This window comes from Xenopus tropicalis, chromosome 10 (assembly GCF_000004195.4).
Source record: "Xenopus tropicalis strain Nigerian chromosome 10, UCB_Xtro_10.0, whole genome shotgun sequence".
Taxonomy (NCBI): Eukaryota; Metazoa; Chordata; class Amphibia; order Anura; family Pipidae; genus Xenopus; species Xenopus tropicalis.
In genome coordinates this window covers 7820467-7848214 of record NC_030686.2, presented here as the reverse complement: position 1 = coordinate 7848214, position 27748 = coordinate 7820467, and the positions used below count along the sequence as shown (strand labels likewise).

Below are 27748 nucleotides of genomic sequence, written 5' to 3'. Positions count from 1 at the left end.
TATGTGGGCTGGAAGCCTATAGGAGGCTCTGTTTGTCAGTACTCATGGTTTTTATGGAACCAAAATTTGCCCCCAAGCCAGGAATTCAAAAATAAGCTCTGGCTTTGAGGCCATTGGGAGCAACATCCAAGGGGTTGGGGAGCAACTATGTCTACCATCCACCTGTCAGCTCTACCTCTATTCCTCTCTGCTTCCCCCAACCCATTCAACCTCTGGTTTTCTCCCTCCATCTGTTCCCCTCCCCTTCCTATTTACTGGCTGTTTTCCAAACAGAGCCAGCAGCCCACATGGGGCTACCAAATAGGCAATCACGGCCCTTATTTGGCATCTGCAAGGAACTTTTTTCATGCTTGTGTGGCTCCCCATCACTTTTTACATCTGAGTGTGGTTCATGAGTAAAAAAGGTTGGGGATCCCCACTGTAGACTATAAAAATAATATCCCCCTTTTATCCCCAAAATAAGCTTAAATGTGCAAGGTGTGTTCTTTGCTGGCAGATGAAGGCTAGCAGGGAACATTCAGTGACCAATAAGTGACATGAATGGCATGGAGAAAATGCCAATACAGGTATGGGATCCGTTATCCAGAAAGTTCCAAATTACGGAAAGGCCATAGACTCCATTATAAGCAAATAATTCTAATTTTTAAAAATGATTTCCCTTTTCTCTGTAATAATAAAACAGTACCTGTACTTGATCCCAACTAAGATATAATTACCCCTTATTGGGGGCAGAACAGCCCTATTGGGTTTATTTAATGGTTAAATGATTCCCTTTTCACTGTGATAATAAAACAGTACCTGTACTTGATCCCAACTAAGATATAATTACCCCTTATTGGGGGCAGAACAGCCCTATTGGGTTTATTTAATGGTTAAATGATTCCCTTTTCACTGTGATAATAAAACAGTACCTGTACTTGATCCCAACTAAGATATAATTACCCCTTATTGGGGGCAGAACAGCCCTATTGGGTTTATTTAATGGTTAAATGATTCCCTTTTCACTGTAATAATAAAACAGTACCTGTACTTGATCCCAACTAAGATATAATTACCCCTTATTGGGGGCAGAACAGCCCTATTGGGTTTATTTAATGGTTAAATGATTCCCTTTTCTCTGTAATAATAAAACAGTACCTGTACTTGATCCCAACTAAGATATAATTACCCCTTATTGGGGGCAGAACAGCCCTATTGGGTTTATTTAATGGTTAAATGATTCCCTTTTCTCTGTAATAATAAAACAGTACCTGTACTTGATCCCAACTAAGATATAATTACCCCTTATTGGGTGCAAAACAATCCTATTGGGTTTATTCAATATTGAATTGAATTTTAGTAGACTTAAGTTATGGAGATCCAAATTATAGAAAGATCCCTTATCCAGAAAACCCCAGGTCCCGAGCATTCTGGATAACAGGTCCCATACCTGTATATATATACCATTAGCCTTAGAGAAATAAACAAATAGACAGGGTGGCCCAATGCTTATTTACTTTAGTCTGTATGTCTCTATGTAAACTTCCGCCTTTGCTGATGTAATTAAGTCCTGCAGACATCACATTTGCACTTCACGTGTGGGAAGCTTTTTCCTTTCCCAGTTTTGTGTCATGTTGAAGGCGTCGGCCTTTTGTTTTGAAGCTACAGCACAGGTAGAATGTGTTAATGCATGCATTTGTGTAATAAGCGTACCGAGAGTGATGGAGGGTGGAACTCACAGATGCCTTGGGAGCATCCAAAAAAAACATTTTTTCAGATCCCAAGTACAAGCCGCCCAAACGCTGCAACAGTCTAACTCAAGGTTGCAGATTACTACCCCAACATAATCCCTACCTTTCATACACAATGCAATATTACACTCAGCAATAAACTTTATAAGAGTAGAAATATAATACTATAATGGGTCTTCAGACTTGTTCAGCCCATAATCCAGACGGAAAGCTCATTCCAGTCAACACAAACATATCTGCGGCCAAGGAAGCCCCATCCGTGCCTACAATGTGGCATGTCTGAGCATGGGATCCGGGGCAGGCAGCCTTTAGCAATCAAACCTAAAGGAACCCCTTCCAATGCCCTTCCACTTAAGGGAATTTATTTAAGAAGATTGGCAAAGGGCAGTAGGCCACAATATTTAAGATGGTCAATTTAGCATTTTTGCAATAGACAGGCCAAAATCCATCTGCATAGAATTGCAATCATCCAATAAAATGTGATATTTACCCTTTAGCAATCACAATCAAACCTTAAGGAACCCCTTCCATGGTCAACATAGCATTTTTGCAATAGACAGGCCAAAATCCATCTGCATAGAATTGCAATCATCCATAAAATGTGATATTTACCCTTTAGCTATCGCAATCAAACCTTAAGGAACCCCTTCCATGGTCAACATTGCATTTTTGCAATATACAGGCCAAAATCCATCTGTATAGAACTGCAATCATCCAATATAATGTGAGATTTAGCCTTTAGAATCAAACCTTAAGGAACCCCTTTCAAGACTTTTCCACACCTAGATATGGGGATTCGCTCAAGAAGATGGACATCTATTAAAACTGGGGAAACAAAGGGAATGAGGTTGTCCCACAATAGTTACGATGGTCAGCTTAGCATTTTTGTAAAAGACAGGCCAAAATTCATCTAATAGAATTGCAATCATCCAATAAAATGTGATATTTACCCTTTAGCAATCACAATCAAACCTTCCAAGACCCTTCCACACCTAGATGTGGGGATTTGTTCCTTTGGAGAAACAAAGGGAATGAGGGTGTGCCACAATATTTACGACGGTCAGCTTAGCATTTTTGCAAAAGACAGGCCAAAATCCATCTGCATAGAATTGTAATCATCCAATAAAATGTGATTTTAAACCCAAATTCTTCTTATAACACCTACGTTGAAGCGTTGGGTTTATGGCGCATTGGGCTTACTATCCCTTTAAAAGGGCAACTTCACAGTTGAGGAGCAGAGAGAATACATTCCACTGAGTATTAGGATTAGATTTCTGTTGCACCTATCAAACGTAGGAGGACTTTCTATAAAAGTCTAAAACTGGGGCACCCAGTCTGCTCTTTATCTACAGTGAATATGAGCATCACCAGGCTCATTGCCAAGAAGACAAATCCCGATCACTACTACTCTGACCAGCTAAACATGCTGTCATATTTAAAATGTACCTGCCTCAAACCCAGCCTCCCTAATCCCCTTAATATTTATTGAGTCTAGACAGAAATGTTTCCTACCTTATGTACATAAACCTCCTGGTGCCCCATTATTGTGGTAGGTTCCCAATTGTCCGTGAATCAAAAGATAAATGCTTTGGTTCTTAGGCGGGTATTTCTTATTTATTTTCACCTGAGTTGACAGAAAGGTTTTAAGGCGTTGGCTATTGTGTATATAGAGCATTGCTTTAGTGGAAACAATGAGCTTTAAGTGAGTTGATATAAAAAATATAATAGCAACCAACATTTTCCAAGAGTTTAGAAGTTTTAGCAAGTAATATGCATACCCCCCAACTGTCCTGCTTTATAGCGCATCCCGCTGTGCCGGATAGTTCCATGAATGTCCCGCATTTCCGTAAGCATTCATTGAATTATCGAGCACAGCGGGATGCGCTGGCTGTAGTCGGGTGCTCCGGCCTCTTCGGTGACTCTGCTCCTTAAGCAGTGGCGACAGGCCCTTTTATAAGGTTGCACCCGTGGGTACGCATGACGTCAGTACGCAGGGGGCGCAACCTTATAAAAAGGCCTGTCGCCGCTGCATAAGGATCAGAGTCACAGAAGAAGCCGGAGTGCATGGGGGGGTACTATGTATGGGGGGATACTGTGTATGGGGGCACTGTGTATAGGGGGTATTGTCTATGGGGGCACTTTCTATGGGGGCTACTGTCTATGGGGTCAATCGGGGGCACTTTCTATGGGGAGTATTGTCTGTGGGGGCACTGTGTATGGGGTCAATTGGGGTGCTTTCTATGGAGGGTACTGTCTATGGGGGCACTGTGTATGGGGAGTATTGTCTGTGGGGGCACTGTGTATGGGGTCAATTGGGGTGCTTTCTATGGGGGGTACTGTCTATGGGGGCATTGTGTATGGGAGTACTGTCTATGGGGGCACTGTGTATGGGGGGTACTGTCTATTGGGTCATTGGGGGCACTGTGTATGGGGTCAATTGGGGGTGCTTTCTATGGGGGGTACTGTCTATGGGGGCACTGTGTATGGGGGGTACTATGGGGGCACTGTGTATGGGGGTACTGTCTATGGGGGGTACTGTCTATTGGGCCATTGGGGGCACTGTGTATAGCGGGCAAAACTGATACATAGTTATAACTCGCTTATAACTGACTGCCTTCTCTCTATATTTGTATTTTATTATAGAAGTTGCTATATTGTTTTCCTTAGGCAGTACAGTATGAGGGTATAGCACATTTGCATCTGATCCCGCCATTTCAACTATATAAAAGGAGTATTTTTTTTAAAAATGGGGTGTGGTAAATGGCTGCACGCGCCAAATCTTTTTGTCCTTCTTTTTTTTATTTTTCATTTTTGGGAGGTGTGAATATGTACTGATGTAAATAAGCAGTAGGAGATATACTCCTACTTTTCTGTAATGTAACCCCGACTCGAAGATGTATTTTCCCTATAATAAACTTTATCTATAAATGGATAATGGGTTGGGCTGTTTACATCTCTTTGCTGTGCCACCGTGGGCCGAAACCATAATTCTCTGATGATAAAGCTATGAATTGCCCAACTGTCATCAAACAAACGTCACTGCCATTTTACTACAGAAGACTATTTGTTCAACAAAACAAATATATACATTGAGTATAATTCAAGGCTTACATGTTGGAACATAAGACACGAAGGTCTTGTTTAGATCACTAGTCGTATTTCTGTCTCTAGATGCACCACAAACGCTGTTGTACAACTTGTAATTATTGAACAAATATCCTCCGTTGAGTCAAATCAACTAACCTAATTTTAAAATAATGACTTGTTATAGTGAACATGGTTCTAATTTTATGGCTTTTAGAACCTCCTGCAGGCAGGGTCTGCATTATCTCTTATGTACTTTGGTGTGTAGGTACCATGTTTGATAACCTTATGAAGAGCTTTCTAGAATGGGTTGATATTTAAGAAATTCATGTACTAGATAAGGGATCCCCAACCTTTTTTACTACATTCAGATGTAAAAAGTGTTGAGGGGTGCCAAATAGGGCTGTGATTGGCTATTTGGTAGCCCCATGTGGACTGCAGGAGGCTCTGCTTGGAGTAAAACTGCGTCTCTGGGCTTCCAAAACTTGTCTCCAAGCCAGAAATTTAAAAATGGGCACCTACTTTGAGGCCACTGGGAGCAACATCAATGGGGGTGGTGAGCAACATGTTGCCCCTGAGCTACTGGTTGGGGATCACTGTACTAGGGGATCATTTATAGACAATAGTCCATGCCAGGGGTGGTCAAGACGTTGATCATGGTCCACCAGTCGATCCCCCATGGATTTCTGGTGGACCGAAATGAAACCAGGGATGCGTACGTACACATTCACGCCACACTTCCAAATCCCCCGTCATCGGTCGAACGCCGATGAAAAAGGTCTGGCCACCCCTGGTCCATGCTATGAGGATTTAGGAAACATATTCCTTCTTTATCGTAAAGATCCCCAACCAGAGGCTCCCTTGGATGTTGCTCCCAGTGGGCTCAAAGTAGGTGCCCATTTTTACATTTCCGCTTGGCGGCAGTACTATAAAAGCTGTTACTTGAATAAAGAGATGTTTTCCTGGGATTTTGACTGGGCATTTCTGATGACAGAAAAAGAATACCATTGCCCCTTAGGAAAAGCCCTTGTTCAAGTAAGAACATTAGTCACTTAAGAGCAGGGATCCCCAACCTTTTGTACCCATGAGCCACATTAAAATGGAAAAAGGTTTGGGGAGCAACACAAGCATGAATAAAGTTCCTGGGGGTGCCAATAAGAGCTATACTTGGCTACTTAATAGCCCCTATGTGGACTGGAAGCCTACAGGAGGCTCTGTTTGGCATTATACTTGGTTTGTTTGCAACCAAAACTTACCAGAAATTCAAAAATTAGCACCTACTTTGGGGCCACTGGGAGCAACATCCAAAGGGTTGGGGAGCAACTTGTTCCCCCTGAGCCACTGGTTGGGGATCACTGCTGTAGAGGCACTGGGCTTCATATTATTTATGCTCCAAATGGTCTTAAAGAAGGCTGATTTTAGGAAAGCTCTACTTGGCATCAGTCCTACAATCATGAAGGGGAATTTGGTAACTTTTATTTACGTACTGCCAATGGGTATTTTTATTTTCTTTGTGAAACAGTTGAAATAGTGATCTGTCTGAAGTTAACAGAGGCAAAACCACATACTTGGAACAGACTATACAGTTGTGACTAATCTTCCTACTCTGCATGTACGATCCATAAATAAAGAGTATAATTACAGTGTCACAACTTCTCTCTGTATTAATGCGGAAGGGAGAATATCCAAGCACAGTCTATAAAACAGAATGCCTTCATCTTGTGCTTCCTGTTTGTCTCCCATAGGAGAACCTGTTACAAGTGCCTGTTATTTATTGCCTTATTAGGTTAGGCCAAAGGGTTTATTCTCTCATCAACGTTTGCTTCAGCGAGAGGAATGTCTCCCTGGAGCATCAGAGATTTTGTTACTACTGAAGAGATCTGATTTCAGGAACAAATGCGGTCATTGCAAGGAAATAGGTCCATCAAAAATACTACATTTCAGAACAGAGTAACAAAACACCCTTGATATTTGCCTTTTTTGTATTTACAGTTTTCTCTGATTGACAAGTTCATTGAATACAAGTTATGTTTGGTGATTTTGACATGTTCCTATCAGTCACCATTTGGATCAGTCAAAGTGGACTTCTTCTTTAGGTCATGGTGGGCATCTTCCATAGGCTGGAGTATAAATGGAGTATAAATGTAAACAGTACTCCAGCCTATTGAAGGATTATTAGTGACAAAAGTCTTTTGTCACCCTCAGGCAACTTAAGACAAGTCGAAGTGTCAGAAGGAATGAGGATGGGGACAGATTATGGACATTTTTGGATCAGTCAAAGTGGACTTCTTCTTTAGGTCATGGTGGGCATCTTCCATAGGCTGGAGTATAAATGGAGTATAAATGTAAACAGTACTCCAGCCTATTGAAGGATTATTAGTGACAAAAGTTTTTTGTCACCCTCAGGCAACTTAAGCCAAGTCGAAGTGTCAGAAGGAATGGGGATGGGGACAGATTATGGACATTTTTGTTCTCTGTAGTAATCAATGGAGTAATCAAGCCAGTAGAGTTTGTGAAGGTTCTCATTCATCCAGGTCATGGTATATTTGTAGTAATAAGTCAAATCAATGGACTTGCTGTGTTTTTTTCCTTTCTTGAAGACGTTTCACTAGTCATCTGACTTGCTTTTTTAGTTCAGAATTTCTGAATTGAGAAAGCCAGCCGGATGAATAGCTAAACATCTTCAAGAAGACAAAAAAAAAAAAACAGCAAGTCCAGATGATCTGACTTATTACTACAGATATACCATGACCTGGATGAATGAGAACCTTCATATGCTTAGGAGCCCGGAAACTGCCAGGAGTACCTTTTAGGTGTATCAGGAGAGCCCTGCCGACCCCGGTGTTCACCGACGCCCTTTTGGGACTTTCTGTGGCAGAGCAGACAGGGATCCTACACACGGCCAAGGTATTCCAGTGAGTGCAGTACAGAAATGTATCAGGCGGAGATGAAGTCAAGTCAGGCAAAGGTCGGTGGCAGGCAGCAGAGATTCAAAGTCGAAATTAAGGCAATAAGTCAGAAAACCACGCAATCGATCAATGTAGATCTTAGCTAGGAACTCAGAAGCACAGAACTAGCTTGGGCGATTTATTACAGACAAGGAACCCATTTTAAATTCAAATTTGCCGCCCAAGGTGACATCACGACGCAGCGATGAGTGAAGCCAGTGCTATTGTGAATGCACCCCTTACATCTACAAATCAAGGCAACAGGCAAACACCAATATACATATCTTCCCACCGACATACTGTACAATATAATGACAAATGAAGGATTCATAGCTGAAAATCAGAACTGACTTAATACCTCAGAGATACCTCAGAGATGAGTGTCCAAGTAATTTCTGATGAGATGCTATGGCCAAACTGAAACTCCACCAAAACAAGGTTAATCATTAGGGTTGCCACCTGGCTGGTATTTCACTGGTCTAGCTGGTAAAATACCAGCCAAGGCTGGGGCCAGCTTTATGAATTTACTGGCAATGTACTTGCCAGTATATTTGTAATATCTACTCAATTCACCACAGCCCACCTTTGATATGTCCCCAGCTCACCCCTTTCTTCCCTCCATACTCACCTAATCCTCTGAATTCCACACCTCAGGATGCAACGCAATTCCCTTAATGATTAAACTCCGCCCCCCAATGTCATTGCCTCGCCCATTTATGTCACAACCCACCCCTTTGTAAAACTGCCCCCTGCCTGCCCAGTATAGTTTTTTAGCAAAAAGTTGGCAACCCTATCATATAACATAAAATGAATCCTCCACATCTTATAGGCATTAATGCTAACTACTCAAAAGCATCTGAGGAGGTATTTACAAGATGGTGCAGGTATTTTGCTCTCCACCACACACAAACACAAGTAGTAACTGACTACATTCTTCCCTGAGCCTTAGTAGGCACTTTTTTTTCTCCAATCACATTATAGATATTAGTCATGTGAATGTATTTTGAGAGTGTACCTGTTGGGCAGTACCATTCTACATGGGTGGCAGCTAGTACCCAGATGTTTGGCAGCCATGTAGTTACTTATTTTCTAAGCAAAAACCTCTACAATGCTAAATTACTCCCCTCAGTGCCAATTCCTGTTATTTTTATAACAATTCGACTTCTATAATCTGGTTGCCAAGATTACATCTATCCAAGGAGAGGCTTAAGGATTGTTTTACATGTGTTTTATAGCGGCTGGATCTGCCTTTGTCTTCATATAAAGCCTTTTCCACTTATTAATCTGATGATCTTGAAAGGTTACAATTGCTTGTATGTTTTGTAACAAAATACACAGTAATATATATATTATTTGTACATACACCTGTCCAGTCCTATTTTTAAACTGAGAGAAAGTTATTATTTTCCTTTTTACCCCCCCCCCCCCCCCATAGCCACTGCCTTCCTTATGATCTCTAATAGTCTTTCTATGATCTTCCAGTTCCCTAATAAAAAGCTCAAAAAGGAAATAGTTGGGCAGATTGGGAAGTGATCCAGGGATTTCAAGGTGCTGTGACGTGAGGCCATAAAGGGAAACTATACCCCCAAACAATGTAGGTCTCTATAACAATATATTGTATAAACAGCCCATATGTAAAACTCTGCTTCATCTAAATAAACCATTTTCATAAACATATACTTTTTAGTCGTATGTGCCATTGGGTAATCCTAAATAGGAAACTGCCATTTTAAGTACTAAGGGCCGCCCCCTGGGATCATAGGATTCACAGTGCCCACAAACAAGCCAAGGCACACATACATGCTAGGCCCCATCAGCCAATGAATGGGCAGAGTTCTGCCTTTTACTCTCACACTACTTCCTGTTACAGTTAGAGCTGCATCACTTCCTGTCAGCTGATCTCAGAGGGAGCACACAGCCCAGCACAAAATGGCAGCTCAAGGGAAAAGATGTAAAAGGGCAATATTTACTGATATATATATTCCAGTTTGGTGAGATTCTATAATCTTTAGGCTGCTAAATATGATATCTGTTGGTTAAGTATTCATTATGGGGTATAGTTTTCCTTTAAGCCAAACATCCCATAACAGGGAGATGGTATAAATTTACACACACTTGGCTATTCCCTGTTCTTAACGCCCTTTCTTCGTCATATAGTCGTCCTTTATAAGTTTTCTACAAAAAATTTAAATTTTTACTATTTTACTATTACTATGCCCCAGTGCAGACAATGATCAATATAGATATTAATATAAAGATACTGAAGGCTTTGAAACTCCCCCAAGTTTCACTTTGTTATTGAATTTGCTTAACCAAATTGTACCGGCTCATATCCTCTGTGTGTTTTATTCCTCGGTAGCTGCCTATTTACATAGCTTGGTATGATCATTCTATACTGTGAGACACTGGGCTCCATATTAACTGGAGAGAAGGTCCAAAAATTGAAAACACAGGTATGGGATCCGTTATCCGCAAACCTGTTATCCAGAAAGTTCAGAATTACGGGAAGGCCATCTCCCATAGACTCCATTATAAGCAAATAATTCTAATTTTTTATCTGTAATCATAAAATAATACCTTCTACTTGATCCCAGCTAAGATCCAATTAATGTTTATTGGATGCAGAACCCCTCAGCAAGTTGAGCAACACTGACATGACATATGGGGTACACCAAAGTACGGGGGGGGGGGCTGCATCTCCATCTGGCCTATAGTTAATCCAGCCCTGAGCATCATGAGGCTCTCTGGGGCTAAGGGTGCAATAAGGTACTTTATTTTCTTACTGGCTATCAATTATCATACAGTGGGCCGAGGCAACCTCTCCATCCCGAGTTAAATGACATGTAAACCCTACATTTTCCTATAAAAGTTGGTTGCATCTCCTCCACCAAGACCACACTATTTGTATGGCATACATCCCCTCCGTTCTAAAACAAATAGCAGCTTTCACCCGGCACCCATTTTCCCTGCACAGATATAGCAGAGTTTCTACGGAAAATTACCCATACACCATAGCAAGGAAGACATCTTTAATTCCTAATGAGAACTCCCTGAATAGCCAGTTAGTGATTTTATTATGCCAACTGTTAGTAGGAATGCTGCATTGGCCCAGAATGGCTGTAAAGAATCAATGCAGATCCAATGAAAATTGTGAGTAGCACGTGTGGAACTGACCACAAACGTATAAAGTAGTCATTCCTTAGCTGCCATCTGACTCTATACTTACGGCTATTCCCATTGCCAGTGAAGGGAAACTGGGGGTCCCCGAGAGCAACGTTTCAATTAGTCTCCATTATTTATTTTTTATAGTTTCGTTTTTTGCCTTCTTCTTTCCAACATTCAAACTGGGGTCACTGACTTTACAATGCTGAAAAGGACTTGACGTAGACGTCAAGGCTGACTCTCTTAAAGAATTTACTGTGAACAAGTTGAATGAAGTTCTGCAGTGTGAATGAGGCTTTATTTCTAGTGAAAAACAAAAGGTCTGTACTGGGAACAATACCTTGATTGGAGGTCTTTGTATACAGAGTAGGAGGTACAGCACAGGGGGGGATAGTAATGTAGGAATGTAATATAGTAATGGACGACAGCAGCATTTTGACATGAGTAGAGAGCAGCAATGAGCAACTTTTTTCTCCAGGCGTGGATTCGTTTTTTGCGAAACTGGCTCACAAATTCACCTTGGCAAAAAATCAACCGAATGAAGAAAAAGTGGTTGCGGCAAAAAAGTTCTGCGGTGCCCAAATTTTGTTGATTTTATTGCCATTTTGCTCATTTTTAAGCCACCGGCCCAGACCAAATCCCCACCGACGCTCCCCTGGTCCACAGATCTCCCAACGCGCCTAATGTAAGAATAAAGTACGCACGGTCAGGGGAGGGGGTTGGGAAGGCGGTGGAGGTCCCCGTGGGGAGGCATAGCAGTGGTCCCTTTGGGGGATGCGGAGCCCCTCTGGCGGCAGCCCTGGTGAGCCCTGCACCCCCCAGTCTGACCCTGGTTCTGAGGGCATGCATTTTATAATCTACTAAATAAGCCAATAAATGGTAGCACCTATCTATATTGGTTTTATCTATAGCTAACATTGTGCCACACTCTGCTACTAGGCAGCAACATGTAGCTTTAAATTGAATAGTAACAGCACTTACATGCTTTTTTAGCCAATTTTGGGTGGGATAATACACCCTTTGTCAGGAATGCCGACAAAGGGTGGGCTATCCCCCTGGAACATTGAGCTGCATCCCAAGCCAGTCTTTGGCCCACCCTTTGTCGGCATAAGGACTGGAGCCCAAAACTGCCCCCCATACTCAGGGTGAGGCCTTACCAGGGACCTATAAAATGATATTTTCATCCCTTGAGTCAATGCCCTTTTTTATGCAAGACAGCACTTTATTTGCTTTAGTCCATCTCTTGCCAATTACAGCAATATGAAGCACTGAGAATTCCTCTATATGCAAAATTTTTGAAAATGGTTTTGGGGGGGGGATAGAGCTCGCAGTTGGGATCCTGCTGCAAAGTAACAACATGAAAAGGCAAAGAGGGCACCTATAACCCATTTATCCCACAAAGCACTGGCAATGTAGAGCAGTAGGGGGAGGTTCCATCACTTGGGGGTATAACCTTTATCCCAACAGATAATATTACTTGATGAAAAGCAGTGTAGCCTCCTATTACTCCACAACAACTTCATATACAGTCCTTCTATATATATATATATATAGTTGGTGGGTATAAGGTTGCAAATACCATGCAAACATTTCTACCCCCAGGCCTGAGAGTGCAGACCTTGCTGGATCCATGCAATGATCTAGGCACATCTTCTCTTCCTACAATGCAAACAGGTAGATCCTTTTTATAAACTTCAGCTTGAATATACCGAGGCGATAAAAGGCTTAGTAGAATCAATAGGACCTTCTGCTCACACCTTTAGTAACTAACAGTGTAACAACAGGAACAGTAGCGCAGATACAAACCATTCATTCGAATTGACATACTATTCATTTATATCTGGTACATGTAGAAATCACTTTTTGATTTGCACAGAGAAACCGTTTTTCCATTGATCCCCCAACAGCCGCTCTATTTGCAAGCTGGACAGAGGCAAAAGAGCAATGCATGTCATTCATACTTCCCCTTTAAAAATATGTTCCATTGAAATCTGTGGATGAGAATAAACTGGGAACTTGGCCAAGCAATGGTATCCCAAACCCCAGGTATAGGAATAAAATCATTATGTAAGAAATAAAACTGACTGTAGACCAGTGATCCCCAACCAGTGGCTCAGGGGCACCATGTTGCTCCCCCAACCCCTTGGGTGTTGCTCCCAGTGGCCCCTAAGCAGGGGCTTATTTTTGAATTCCTGACTTGGGGGCAACTTTTGGTTGCATAAAAACCAGCTGTACTGCCAAACAGAGCTCCTGTATGCTGCCACTCCCCATAGGGGCTACCAAATAGCCAATCACAGCCCTTATTAGATACCCCTAGGAAATTGGCAGGCCATTCCACAACCTCACTGCCCTCACCAAGAAGAGCCATTTTCACTGCTTTCCCTTGGTTTATTGTTCTTCTCTCTGTAGCCTGTATAACTATTTTCCTTGGTTTCTGATTGCTTTAAAACTTCTTACCCCACCCCCCACACCTCCTGTTGGTCTGTTTTATGAATAGACTTTATAAATCACAATATCATTTGACTGCTTGTTGTACAATCATGATTTATTCTGGTGTTTGCTGTGCATTCTTTTGTCCATTTATTTTGCCGATGGGAGGTTCCTCTGCAAATACATTGCCTTTTCACTTGTTATCTAGACGTTCCTTGGTTTGTTATTGGCCGTTTGTGCTATTGAACTGGTCCTGATGCAACACTTCTTTCACTTGCAACATAATGGGAGCTGCGCCCACGCATTGATTTAAGGGGAATATGTAATGTCCTTTAGTTTCCTCTCTGCAGCAGAACCATAATTTAACTATGTAGTTTTAGGGTTTGTGGTCAATAATTACAAAATAAACCATTACCATTCTGTCTAATAGAAGAGAATTCCAGAAAACAGGAGGTTTTGAACTATTATCACCACACAGGCCAAATGACATAGTAGTTGTAGGACCCTGTGCAAAATAAACTTTGTGGGACTTGTTAGTTATATAAAGTATGTATGACTTTCACAGCATCACAGATCAGGCAACACTTATATAAAATAGCCATAGGCTAGTATCCTGCTACTAGTATACTGCTACTATAGGCACCATCTCTCCCTACTATACCTGCTATCCCACAGCCCCAGTCCCTTCCCAGAGGCTATTATCCCCCCACTGCTACTATAGGCACCATCTCTCCCTACTATACCTGCTATCCCACAGCCCCAGTCCCTTCCCAGAGGCTATTATCCCACTGCTACTATAGGCACCATCTCTCCCTACTATACCTGCTATCCCACAGCCCCAGTCCCTTCCCAGAGGCTATTATCCCCCCACTGCTACTATAGGCACCATCTCTCCCTACTATACCTGCTATCCCACAGCCCCAGTCCCTTCCCAGAGGCTATTATCCCCCCACTGCTACTATAGGCACCATCTCTCCCTACTATACCTGCTATCCCACAGCCCCAGTCCCTTCCCAGAGGCTATTATCCCCCCACTGCTACTATAGGCACCATCTCTCCCTACTATACCTGCTATCCCATAGCCCCAGTCCCTTCCCAGAGGCTATTATCCCCCCACTGCTACTATAGGCACCATCTCTCCCTACTATACCTGCTATCCCACAGCCCCAGTCCCTTCCCAGAGGCTATTATCCCCCCACTGCTACTATAGGCACCATCTCTCCCTACTATACCTGCTATCCCACAGCCCCAGTCCCTTCCCAGAGGCTATTATCCCCCCACTGCTACTATAGGCACCATCTCTCCCTACTATACCTGCTATCCCACAGCCCCAGTCCCTTTCCAGAGGCTATTATCCCCCCCACTGCTACTATAGGCACCATCTCTCCCTACTATACCTGCTATCCCACAGCCCCAGTCCCTTCCCAGAGGCTATTATCCCCCCACTGCTACTATAGGCACCATCTCTCCCTACTATACCTGCTACCCCACAGCCCCAGTCCCTTCCCAGAGGCTATTATCCCCCCACTGCTACTATAGGCACCATCTCTCCCTACTATACCTGCTATCCCACAGCCCCAGTCCCTTCCCAGAGGCTATTATCCCCCCACTGCTACTATAGGCACCATCTCTCCCTACTATACCTGTTATCCCACAGCCCCAGTCCCTTCCCAGAGGCTATTATCCCCCCCACTGCTACTATAGGCACCATCTCTCCCTACTATACCTGCTATCCCTATAAAGACTATCCCTACGACTACTAACTACATTGCCTGACTCTATATTTAAAGTCAAACATTTCATAAATCAACGTCTTCCCAAAGTTTCCATATTCCCTTTTCCATAGAGGTGCACTGTATCCTTGCAGACTCCATAACTGAATGTTTGTTATTATGGGGAAGGGCTTACAATGACACGTGACCAATAAAGCCAGAATTACTAGAGCTTTAGGCCAACCCAATTACAATACATTTTAGTGATCAGAACTGTCGCATTGTGTGACATCCCTATGTGGAAACCACTAAATCACATGGGAAATGTGCAATAAAACATTTTTCCTATGCTCCAAGGCCTATGTATAGATGCAGCATGTGAATATGGATAATATAATACAGGTTGCTACTATATGAACCAGATGGCAACACTCCAACACATGAAAGCTTTGGTATTTCCCATGTTGACAGATCAGTGTATCCGAAACCCTGTTGTTATTTCTGCAGGCTACCGGTGACATTTCTCGCTGTGTTCAAGCCCTATCATGTGTTACATAGCAAAGTAAATACACAGAACAGTAAATAAGGAGTGCGAGCCGACATAGCCTCAATCATTCGCTGAATATCGGAGATATGAAATTCCACATATCTCGTATTCTTCGCGGTCTATGCGACTGTGATAACATGCCCATTCATGAGCAGCGGGCGTAGATTTTTGCCTAAAGGTGACAAAGGGACCAGACAAAAGGCAGCTGTTTTTGTACAGTCGCGTATTCTAAACGCCATCTGGGTTTCGGACACGCAAAGCAACACCTGTGAGAAGCGCATACCTGGGATTGCAGCTCGCCGATGGTCTTCTCGTACACGCTATAATCCCGTTTGTGGTTCTGAGCCCTGTTCCGGTGCCACAGCTGGATTTTACTCTCCAGGCCGGTGTTGGCCTCTTCCAAGGAGCGGACCTTCTCCAAGTAGGAGGCCAACCGGTCGTTCAAGTTCTGCATGGTCTCCTTGCCATTTGGGGCGCTCAGGGTTTCCCTAAAATCCATGGTACAGTCGAAGGTTCCTGGACTGGAGGGAAATGGGTTCGGCTTGGAGATACAGGTCCGGCTTCCATTGCTCCCGCTGTGGCTACTGGAGGAGCTGGATGAGATTCTGACTTTGGAGAAAGTTTCACTGAAGGAGGAGGAGGAGAAGTGGAAATTAGAGTTAAAACTCATGGTGGCACCAAGTTGGAATCCGGCTCGGGCATCAGCTGCCAGCACAGTCGCTGTATAGGAGGATAGTATCTTTGCTTGTGTACTTTATGTCATTCAGAGTGGGAGTAGCCCAGCAATGCAAATAGTATTGTGTCATCTCTCATTAAGTGCCTTTCCTATTGCTCAAACCTGCATCTCACTGTTTTTATTTTCAATAAGAGCCGAGCCTCCTACTGACTGCTTTCTTTTTTTTTTTTTTTTAACCCTCGTTCTTATTATACACGACAAGGTGTGTCTGAGGTGGAGGCTGAATGCTCATTGTAATCAAATACATGGAGCGCAAGAGCCAGTTTCTCACCCAAGTCCCACAACATTCTTCCTGCGAGCTTGGCTGTGCCTGGCAGGGACCGGCAGGAATTAACCCCTCGTACTACAGGGGAAGCGCAGCCGCCGCCACAGAGGCAATAAATAGGCAGCGAGTGTTGCTTTGTACTCAGTGTGAAACAGAAATAGGGCTTTGTTGTGTTGTGTATGGATTTTATTCTATTGCTGAAATCTCATTAGACAAACACTACAGACAGAATGAGGAAGATAGATAGATAGATAGATAGATAGATACTAGATGGATAGATAGATACATGTTAATAAATGATAAATATAGATAGATAAATAGATAGATAGATACATGTTAATAAATGATATAGATAGATAGATAGATGATAGATAGATAGATGCTAGATAAATAGATAGATGCTAGATAAATGGATAGATGGATAGATAGATAGACAGATAGATGCTAGATAGATAGATAGAAAAATAGATAGATGCAAGACACATAGATAGATAATAGATAGATAGATAGAGAGCAAGATACATACATAGATAGATGATAAATTGGATAGACAGATAGATAGATGCTAGATAGATAGATAGATAGATGCAAGATACATAGATAGATAGATAGATAGATAATAGATTGATAGATAGATAGATGATAGATAGATAGATGATAGATAGATGATAGAAAAATAGATAGATAGATGATAGATAGATAGATAATAGATAGATAGATAGATAGATAGATGGGTGCTGAGGGTGTGCCCCCTTTTGGAGCAAAAAATGCATCCAGAGGGGGGGCCCATCTGCACACCCTGTACCCGGGCCCGGGGATGACTAGTTTTGTTACTGGTCAAACAGATAGATAGATAGATAAATAGATAGATAGACAGACAGATAGATAAATAGATAGATAATGTAATGCAGCACTGTGCGTAGAATTCTGCATCTATACCGCAGAGCTCACAATCTAAGTTACTTCAAGGCTCACTGATCAAAGCAAAAAAATGTTGTAACAACGGGAAAGAGTAATGCTAGAAAACACCATGTTATTTTTAGACTTGCTTTGCAGGACGACAGCCAATCACAGGGGAGCTTCTCCTCACTTTATCACTAAGGGACTTGCCAAGTCTCCACTCAGGTGAGTGCTCCCTAGGGGAGTTGTATTTATACAGCAGCAGATGAGAGCTGATAGGCTCAGTACGGACAGGCAACTCTTCCTGCATCAGGTACAGAACTACTGCCGGCGTTTCTCTAGGTTAGTGATGGGTGGATCTGTCCCTTTTTACCGGAAAATTCTCGAAAATTTGTGAAATGTGTTTTCCATGCGCCTTTTTGTGAATTTTCACTGCAGTTTCATGAAAAAATGTAACTGTGGAAATGCGGAATTTCACAGCAAATCCATCTATATTCGGCTTTGGTAGCAGTCTCCCCAGTCTCTTGTGCTTTAAAGGGAAACTATACCCCCTGAATGAATCCCTAACCAACATATAGTTTATATCATATTGAGTGGCTTATTAAACAATCTCCCCAAACTGGAATATATATATCAGTAATTATTGCCCTTTTACATCTTTTCCCTTGAGCCGCCATTTTGTGCTGGGCTGTGTGCTCCCTCAGAGATCAGCTGACAGGAAATAATGCAGCTCTAACTGTAACAGGAAGTAGTGTGGTAACAAAAGGCAGAACTCTGTCCATTCATTGGCTGATGGGGCCTAGCATGTATGCAGGGCCGCCATGACAAATCACGGGGCCCCTCACAACAAAATTCTCTGGGCCCCCCTCCTCCCATGCCCTGCCCCACAATGCTCCCTCCCATCAGTTCAATGGACACACAGACATTGGTAGCCAGGGTCCCATAAAACATTGGTAGCCAGGGCCCCCCTAAAACATTGGTAGCCAGGGCCCCCCAGCATCCTCCAGCTCCCCCCCAGATTCAGTCCAAGCATCCTCCAGCTCCGCCCCAGATTCCTTCCCAGCATCCTCCAGCTCCCCCCCAGATTCATTCCCAGCATCCTCCAGCTCCCCCCAGATTCCTTCCCAGCATCTTCCAGCTCCCCACCCCCAAGCATCCTCTGGCTTCCCCCCAGCTCCCACCAGAATCCTCCAGTTCCCCCCCCAGCAACTTCTTTCTGCCACTTCCCCCCCAACCCCAGGGACTTCCTACGGCATCCTCCAGCTCCCCCCCCCCCAGCGACTTCCTCCAAATCACCCCTCACCAGCGCCTTCCTCCAGCTCCCCTGCGGCCTCCTCCAGCTCCCCCCCCCCAGCGACTTCCTCCGGCTCCCCTGTGGCCTCCTCCATCTCCCCCCCCAGCGACTTCCTCCGGCTCCCCTGCGGCTTCCTCCGGCATCATCCAGCTCCCCCACCAGCGACTGCCACTGTCTGCATCCTCTTGATTTGTGCCGGCACCCCGCTGCATCTGCATATTTTATAAGGTTGCGCCCCGTGGCAACCAATGACAGGCCCGTAGTTCTTTGAAGGGGGCCCGAGCTAAAAGAACTGTATAACGGCCGGGCCCCTTTAAAGCGACCATCGTCCGGGCCCAGGAGAACTGTCCCCCCAGATGGGGCCTAACATGTATGTGTGCCTTGGCTTGTTTGTGGAACTGTGAATCCTATGATCCCAGGGGGCGGCCCTTAGTGCCGGTCGCACTGACTAATCGTGGCAACTTTCCTGCCATAGAGACCTTTGCCCTTACTGTACTATAATCACATCACAAAAAGTCACAGAGCGAATGGATTAGTGGCCTAGAGACGTGTTATGATCTAACCAATCAGAAACAGCCAAAAATCAGATTATACACCAGGACCAACCCCCTTTATTTACTCATTACCAAAAACTTTCCAATATGGGTCACTCCCCTGTACAAAAACGGAAGTAGAAATATCTCCCCGTACAGTGGCCCTTTAAAAAAAGACATCAGGGAAATGGAATGAGAGAACATAATACTTTGTATTAATGTACATTATAGCCCTATATCATCTCTGTTAATAGCATCGTGGATGTGAATCCATTATTTCCTGTAGAATTAATGCCTGTTTTATATTCCAGCGAGTCCATGAGTTCCCAAAAAGGAATGTATATGATATGACGAATGCTACGTGTATGTGAGGCAGTCACGCAGCTTGCAGTCTAGGAGGAACCTTACACATATATAAATAGAATGTACAACCCGGTGCAACATGTGCATTTAGTGCAGTCTACACCCAGCATCCACCTTGGGAGAGACAGTCTCTGTGAGACATGTGCTCTACTACTGTCCCACAATGTCACTCTTGAAGTCTAGACAAAAGAAATAGCATTCATGCTTCATTTAAAGGGGAAATAAAAGATAAATAGTTTCTGTTGGCCTTCATAAATCCCTTTTATTCAACATAACTTGACTCTGTTTACTCTGATAATCTCTACAATAAATGACATGATACTATTCATCTTCAGTAATGAGTGAGACTGTTTCTTTTTTTTTGCTAGGGAAATACAAGTCCTAGTATCTTATTAGTAGCATATTGAAGAGATGAGTGAAATAAATTGCTGTGCTTTGGATTCCTGCTCATTAAAATCATTAGAAATAGAAATAGGAGTGTAGGGATGTGACTACCAGCACGAGGCTCCAAGGTGGAATCGAACTGCAGGAAGGGTGTGTTTCCTTGGGATAGGGGTAATGGGAGAATCAAGTGCTACTACACTAGTGACATCTGGGACTGGTATTGGTTCATGTGAGAAAATCATGTGACCCCTATAAGTGAGTACATAAGGAAAGGGAAAGGTCTCTCAGGGGGAGGGGGGGGCAGAAAAATGTAATGACCCACCAAACAAGCTAGTGCAATAGTGAGTTACTCTAATAGGAAGTAGATTTGAGGATATGTAGCCAAACAGCCTAGAGCTCCACCAAGGGGTTGTAGTTGTAGTTAGGGTTGCTATCTGTTCGGTTTTGACCCAGGCAGGATTCTCGAAGATTGATGCGGTTGGCCAATCCCCATGATATAGCCCTGTGATGTAACTTCCCGTCCCCTGTGACGTCTACGTGAGGATATGTAGCCAAACAGCCTAAAGCTCCACCAAGGGGTTGTAGTTGTAGTTATGGTTGCCATCTGTTTGGTTTTGACCCAGGCAGGATTCTCGAAGATTGATGTGGTTGGCCAATCCCCACGTCATAGCCCCGCCCCATGATGTCACTCCCCGTCCCCTGTGATGTCTACGTGAGGATATGTAGTCAAACAGCCTAGAGCTCCACCAGGGTTTCTAGTGGTAGTAAGGGTTGCCACCTGTCTGGTTTTGACCCGGGCAGGATTCTCGAAGATTGATGTGGTTGGCCAATCCCCACGTCATAGCCCCGCCCCATGATGTCACTCCCCGTCCCCTGTGATGTCTACGTGAGGATATGTAGTCAAACAGCCTAGAGCTCCACCAGGGTTTCTAGTGGTAGTAAGGGTTGCCACCTGTCTGGTTTTGACCCGGGCAGGATTCTCATAGATTGACACGGTTGGCCAATCCCCATGACATAGCCCCACCCCATGATGTCACTCCCCGTCCCCTGTGACGTCTATGTGAGGATATGTAGCCAAACAGCCTAGAGCTCCACCAGGGGATGTAGTGGTAGTTAGGGTTGCCACCTGTCTGGTTTTGACCCAGGCAGGATTCTCGAAGATTGACGCGATTGGCATATTGCCACGCCATGGCCCCGCCCTGTGACGTCACTCCCCATCCCCTGTGTCATCACTTCCCACATCCATGCCCAAAGTAGCCGGTGGCAACCCTAGTGGCACTGTTATAACATCACAAGCAAAGCCATCAGAATTGGCCTTCATATACGGTATGTAGCAGTGAGGTATTTTACCTAGGAGTGCTCAAGAGAGTAAAGGTGGCCATACGCCGATTGTTTGGCCCTCCAGTCATTTGGGAATAGGACCCGTCAGAGCGACGTCTGCATTAATGAGCCAATCCGATAGGAAAATCAATCCTGCCCCATCAATATCTGGCCAAGTTTAGGCCTTATATCGGTAGGGTAGGTGCATTGGGGGTCCCCATACACATAAGCTACCGAATCGGTCTGAAGGACCCAAATCGGCAGCTTAAATCTGCCTGTGTATGGCCACCTTAAAACACCACTGTGAGTACTGTTATATTAAGTTTATAATTATATTAATAAAGCTGCACAGGTTTATATGTGGGGACCATGGCGAGGGTCTAGAGGAACATGCAGACTGGGGTACCTGATGCCCATTGGGTACCCAATTCAAGGGCCCACCACCTATCGACCACGGCCCCCACTCCATCTCCAGCCATCGCTGCTCTTGCTCTGCTACTTACTGTAGAAAAATAAAGATGCCCATGTATTCCACTGTGGAATGTACCGCCATCTTTATTTTTTACTAGCAAGCAGCGCAGAGGTAGCGGCAGTGGTTGGGGGGTCAATAAGGTTAGCCAGGCATACGTCCTTGTCCCATTATAACCACTGCAACCACGGTGGGCATGTAAAACATACCCTGAAGTACGTGGTTCACCTTTATGTTAACTTTTCATTTGTTGTAGAATTTCCTATTCTAAGCGACTTTTCAATTGGTCTTGTTTGGGCTTGTTGTTGGACTTGTTTTTCTATTCAGGTCCTCTCCTATTCATTTACCATCCTCTCATTCAAACCACTCTCTGGTCACTAAGGTAATTTGGACCCTAGCAACCAGATACCTGCTGAAATGCCAAACTGCAGAGCTGCTGAACAAGAAGTGAGATAACTAAAAAACTACAAATAATAAAAAATGAAGACCAATTGCAAATTGTTTCAGAATGCTGCTCTCTAACCTTTTAGTTAACTAAGTTTTAGTTCACATCTAGCTGACAACAATAGTAATGGCTGCATCCCCAGACATTTATAGGATTCCCCGCCTCTGCGCCAACACTTGATTCCATAAATTTTAATGAAATTATCAGAGGTGGTTTCTATTTTATAGGCATGCCCTGAAATGTCAGAGAAGTATTTCAGCTCGGCACAACACCCCGAGCAAGAACCGCTTTGGCAGATTTTCCCTGCATGACAGAATGCTGAATGTGTGGGGAACAATGCGCCTCTTCATATTGTTGGAATGTTCTCCGCATCTGCCTGTGACTTCACAGAAAAGTAAATAGTTCTTCTCTCAACTGCCCTGGCGTTCGGTGGTCTCTCAACAAAACATGTTGTTTTTAGCAGGGGCAGCAGAAGATGTTTTTGGTTGGGGGGGCTAGGAGAGGGAGCATTTGAAATTTTTGGACACACCCACTTTCTGTGGGCAAAGAGAGTCCCCCTGAAGCCCACCCGCGCTGTCCCTCGCTGGCCGCAACCATGCCCAGTAGGCACCCCTTTGCGGTCATCATAGTCAGATAGAGAAGGAGGGCTCAGAAAGGAAAAGCGGTGGAGCTTCACGCTAGACATGGAAGTCGGTAAAAGAGCTGTAGTTGAGAGAAGGAAGGTTAAGTACAGATAAGTGCAGTACCTTGTGCTTGATCCCAACTAAAATATAATTACCCCTTATTGGGGCAGAACAGCCCTATTGGGTTTATTTAATGGTTAAATGATTCCCTTTTCTCTGTAATAATAAAACAGTACCTGTACTTGATCCCAACTAAGATATAATTACCCCTTATTGGGGGCAGAACAGCCCTATTGGGTTTATTTCATGGTTAAATGATTCCCTTTTCTCTGTAATAATAAAACAGTACCTGTACTTGATCCCAACTAAGATATAATTACCCCTTATTGGGGCAGAACAGCCCTATTGGGTTTATTTCATGGTTAAATGATTCCCTTTTCTCTGTAATAATAAAACAGTACCTGTACTTGATCCCAACTAAGATATAATTACCTCTTATTGGGGCAGAACAGCCCTATTGGGTTTATTTCATGGTTAAATGATCCCCTTTTCTCTGTAATAATAAAACAGTACCTGTACTTGATCCCAACTAAGATATAATTACCCCTTATTGGGGCAGAACAGCCCTATTGGGTTTATTTCATGGTTAAATGATTCCCTTTTCTCTGTAATAATAAAACAGTACCTGTACTTGATCCCAACTAAGATATAATTACCCCTTATTGGGGGCAGAACAGCCCTATTGGCAGAACAATAGTTTTTTTTATGGCATGGTCAGTGACCCCCATTTGAAAGTTCAAAAGAGTCAGAACAGGAAGGCAAATAATTCAAAAACTATAAAAAATGAAGACCAATTGCAAAGTAACTAAGAATAGGCCATTCTATAACATACTAAAAATGAACGTGAAGGTGAACCGCCCCTTTAATGGAGAGCCGGGTGCAGAGATCCCACATATTTCTCTGGATCTGTGTCTGTCTAATGACTTCTTGTGAATGGATGAGTAATGGGGCTACAGGACTGAAGCGATGGGAGGAAAGGGGTAAGTGTAAAACAAAGCAGCTTTGTGCCTCCGGCCATGTCAGGGTTATAATTTGTTGCCAATTTAACAACATAAATCACTGTAACTGCACAGCGCTGCCTGTGTATCTCATCCCAGTGCCTTGTAATGATTTTGGGAGAGGAGCCGTTTGCAATCTTTTTTCATTTTTGCTCTGAGGTTTACTGGGAAGATGGTAAATTCTTATCTGGGCGGTGGGGGTGGTAGATATACCATAACTGTTGGCAATATTATACAGGTATGGGACCTGTTATCCAGAATGCTTGGTGCCTGGGGTTTTCTGCATAAGGGGTCTTTCTGTAATTCGGATCTCCATATCTTAAGGCTTAAAAATCATTTAAATATTCAATAAACCCCCAATAAGGGGTAATTATATCTTAGTTGGGATCAAGTACAGGTACTGTTTTATTATTACAGAGAAAAGGGAATCATTTAACCATGAAATAAACCCAATAGGGCTGTTCTGCCCCAATAAGGGGTAATTATATCTTAGTTGGGATCAAGTACAGGTACTGTTTTATTATTACAGAGAAAAGGGAATCATTTAACCATTAAATAAACCCAATAGGGCTGTTCTGCCCCAATAAGGGGTAATTATATCTTAGTTGGGATCAAGTACAGGTACTGTTTTATTATTACAGAGAAAAGGGAATCATTTAACCATGAAATAAACCCAATAGTATTGTTCTGCCCCAAAAGGGGTAATTATATCTTAGTTGGGATCAAGTACAGGTACTGTTTTATTATTACAGAGAAAAGGGAATCATTTAACCATTAAATAAACCCAATAGGGCTGTTCTGCCCCCAATAAGGGGTAATTATATCTTAGTTGGGATCAAGTACAGGTACTGTTTTATTATTACAGAGAAAAGGGAATCATTTAACCATTAAATAAACCCAATAGGGCTGTTCTGCCCCAATAAGGGGTAATTATATCTTAGTTGGGATCAAGTACAGGTACAGTTTTATTATTACAGAGAAAAGGGAATCATTTAACCATGAAATAAACCCAATAGGGCTGTTCTGCCCCCAATAAGGGGTAATTATATCTTAGTTGGGATCAAGTACAGGTACTGTTTTATTATTACAGAGAAAAGGGAATCATTTAACCATGAAATAAACCCAATAGGGCTGTTCTGCCCCAATAAGGGGTAATTATATCTTAGTTGGGATCAAGTACAGGTACTGTTTTATTATTATAGGAAAAAGTCTGTTGGCTAAGCATTCATTCTGGGGGTATAGTTCTCCTGACCCAGTGGGCTGTTTGAAGTTACCTGCTCAGAACCTATAAAGCTCTTGCCCATGTCCTAAAGGTTGTCCCACATTTTGCTTTCAGCAATGCGAGAGGCCCCGCCCAGTCGAGGAATTTACAGACTTACGTTTCCCACAAACTGGGTCACGAGGAAAGAGAAGGCGCAACAAGAGGCTCCATCATGGACTTATTGTGTGTAAATATTATTCCCACACCAACATTTAATTGTTTTGTTATTTTTATTGTTCCTTTTTATGAGTTTTAATAGCAGTTAATGATTAATATTTACAAATCATTGTTCAAGTACCTGCAGGTAATGAGGCGCCTCTCTGTGCAGGGAGTCCACCCGTTATTGTAAAATATCATGGAGGCACCCATATACAAATAACTATGGTGACTACACATAAAACTGCTTTAAATATTATCGGTATGTTACCGAGTTGGGAACAAATGGCAGCAAGCAAATAACCATGGTGATGTGTACCTTTCCACATATAACCAGTACAACCTAAAGGGGTTGGTCACCTTTTAATTACTGTTTATTATAATGTACAGAGCAATATTCTGATACGATTTGCAGTTGGTTTTCATTTTTTTGTGCGTGTTTTTTTTAGGTATTTCACTTTTTCAGTTTGGAATGTTAGCAGCTATGTGGTTGCTAGGGTGTTGTTTACCTTAGCAACCAGTCCGTGGTTCGAACGAGAGACTGGAATATGAATAGAAGAGGGACTAAACAGAAAGCTAAAAAATGAAAAGTAAACGTAATAGTAAAATTGTAAGCCCACACAGCTATGCAGTTTAACTGCCGGGGGTCAGTGACCCCCCCCCCCATTGGATAAATGTAGAAGAGAAGGCAAATCTAGTATAAATAAATCTAAAGCAACTGGACTTGTTAGGTAACCTAAGTCCAGTTGCTTTAGATTTTAGATTCGGCCCCCTTGAACTTTTCCACATTTTGTCACATTACAGCCACAAACATGAATCAATTTTATTGGAATTCCACGTGAAAGACCAATACAAAGTGGGGTACACGTGAGAAGTGGAACGAAAATCATACATGATTCCAAACATTTTTTACAAATAAATAACTGCAAAGTGGGGTGTGCGTAATTATTCAGCCCCCTTTGGTCTGAGTGCAGTCAGTTGCCCATAGACATTGCCTGATGAGTGCTAATGACTAAATAGAGTGCCCCTGTGTGTAATCTAATGTCAGTACAAATACAGCTGCTCTGTGACGGCCTCAGAGGGTGTCTAAGGGAATATTGGGAGCAACAACACCATGAAGTCCAAAGAACCCACCAGACAGGTCAGGGATAAAGTTATTGAGAAATTTAGATCTACAGCTCAGGTGGGGGAATCTGTCCATAGGACAACTATTAGTCGTGCACTGCACAAAGTTGGCCTTTATGGAAGAGTGGCAAGAAGAAAGCCATTGTTAACAGAAAACCATAAGAAGTCCCGTTTGCAGTTTGCCACAAGCCATGTGGGGGACACAGCAAACATGTGGAAGAAGGTGCTCTGGTCAGATGAGACCAAAATGGAACTTTTTGGCGAAATGCAAAACGCTATGTGTGGCGGAAAACTAACACTGCACGTCACTCTGAACCCACCATCCCCACTGTCACATATGGGGGGGCAGCATCATGCTCTGGGGGGGTTTCTCTTCAGCAGGGACAGGGAAGCTGCTCAGAGTTGATGGGAAGATGGATGGAGCCAAATACAGGGCAATCTTGGAAGAAAACCTCTTGGAGTCTGCAAAAGACTTGAGACTGGGGCGGAGGTTCCCCTTCCAGCAGGACAACGACCCTAAACATAAAGCCAGGGCAACAATGGAATGGTTTAAACCCAAACATATCCATGTGTTAGAATGGCCCAGTCACAGCCCAGATCTAAATCCAATGGAGAATCTGTGGCAAGATCTGAAAACTGCTGTTCCCAAAGGCTGTCCATCTAATCTGACTGAGCTGGAGCTGTTTTGCAAAGAAGAATGGGCAAGGATTTCAGTCTGTAGATGGGCAAAGCTGGTAGAGACATACCCTAAAGCCTGGCAGCTGGAATTGCAGCAAAAGGTGGTTCTACAAAGTATTGACTCAGGGGGCTGAATAATTACACACACCCCACTTTGCAGTTATTTATTTGTAAAAAATGTTTGGAATCATGTATGATTTTCCTTCCACTTCTCACGTGTACCCCACTTTGTATTGGTCTTTCCCGTGGAATTCCAATAAAATTGATTCATGTTTGTGGCTGTAATGTGACAAAATGTGGAAAAGTTCAAGGGGGCCGAATACTTTTGCAAGCCACTGTATTTATACTAGATATACCATGACCTGGATGAATGAAAATCTTCATAGACAGGAAGGCAAATATTTCAAAAACTAGAAAAAAAATAAATAATGAAGACCAATTGCAGAGATGATAGCATATTAAAAACCAGTTTAAAGGAAGAATCTCCCATTTTATTCATTATAAACAATGTCGGAGACATATAGG

The 27748-nt window shown here is 43.1% G+C and overlaps 1 protein-coding gene across 1 annotated transcript in view; it reads right to left on the bottom strand.

The window, feature by feature from the left end:
• Positions 1-16502, bottom strand: part of krt23 (keratin 23) — a 38494-nt gene extending 21992 nt beyond the window's left edge. Inside the window, exon 1 of the mRNA XM_031894430.1 lies at positions 15897-16502. Within this exon, the coding sequence (XP_031750290.1) occupies positions 15897-16283 (387 nt within the window). The 5' untranslated portion in view covers positions 16284-16502. The remainder of the gene's footprint in view (positions 1-15896) is intronic.
• Positions 16503-27748: the final 11246 nt, after the last annotated feature.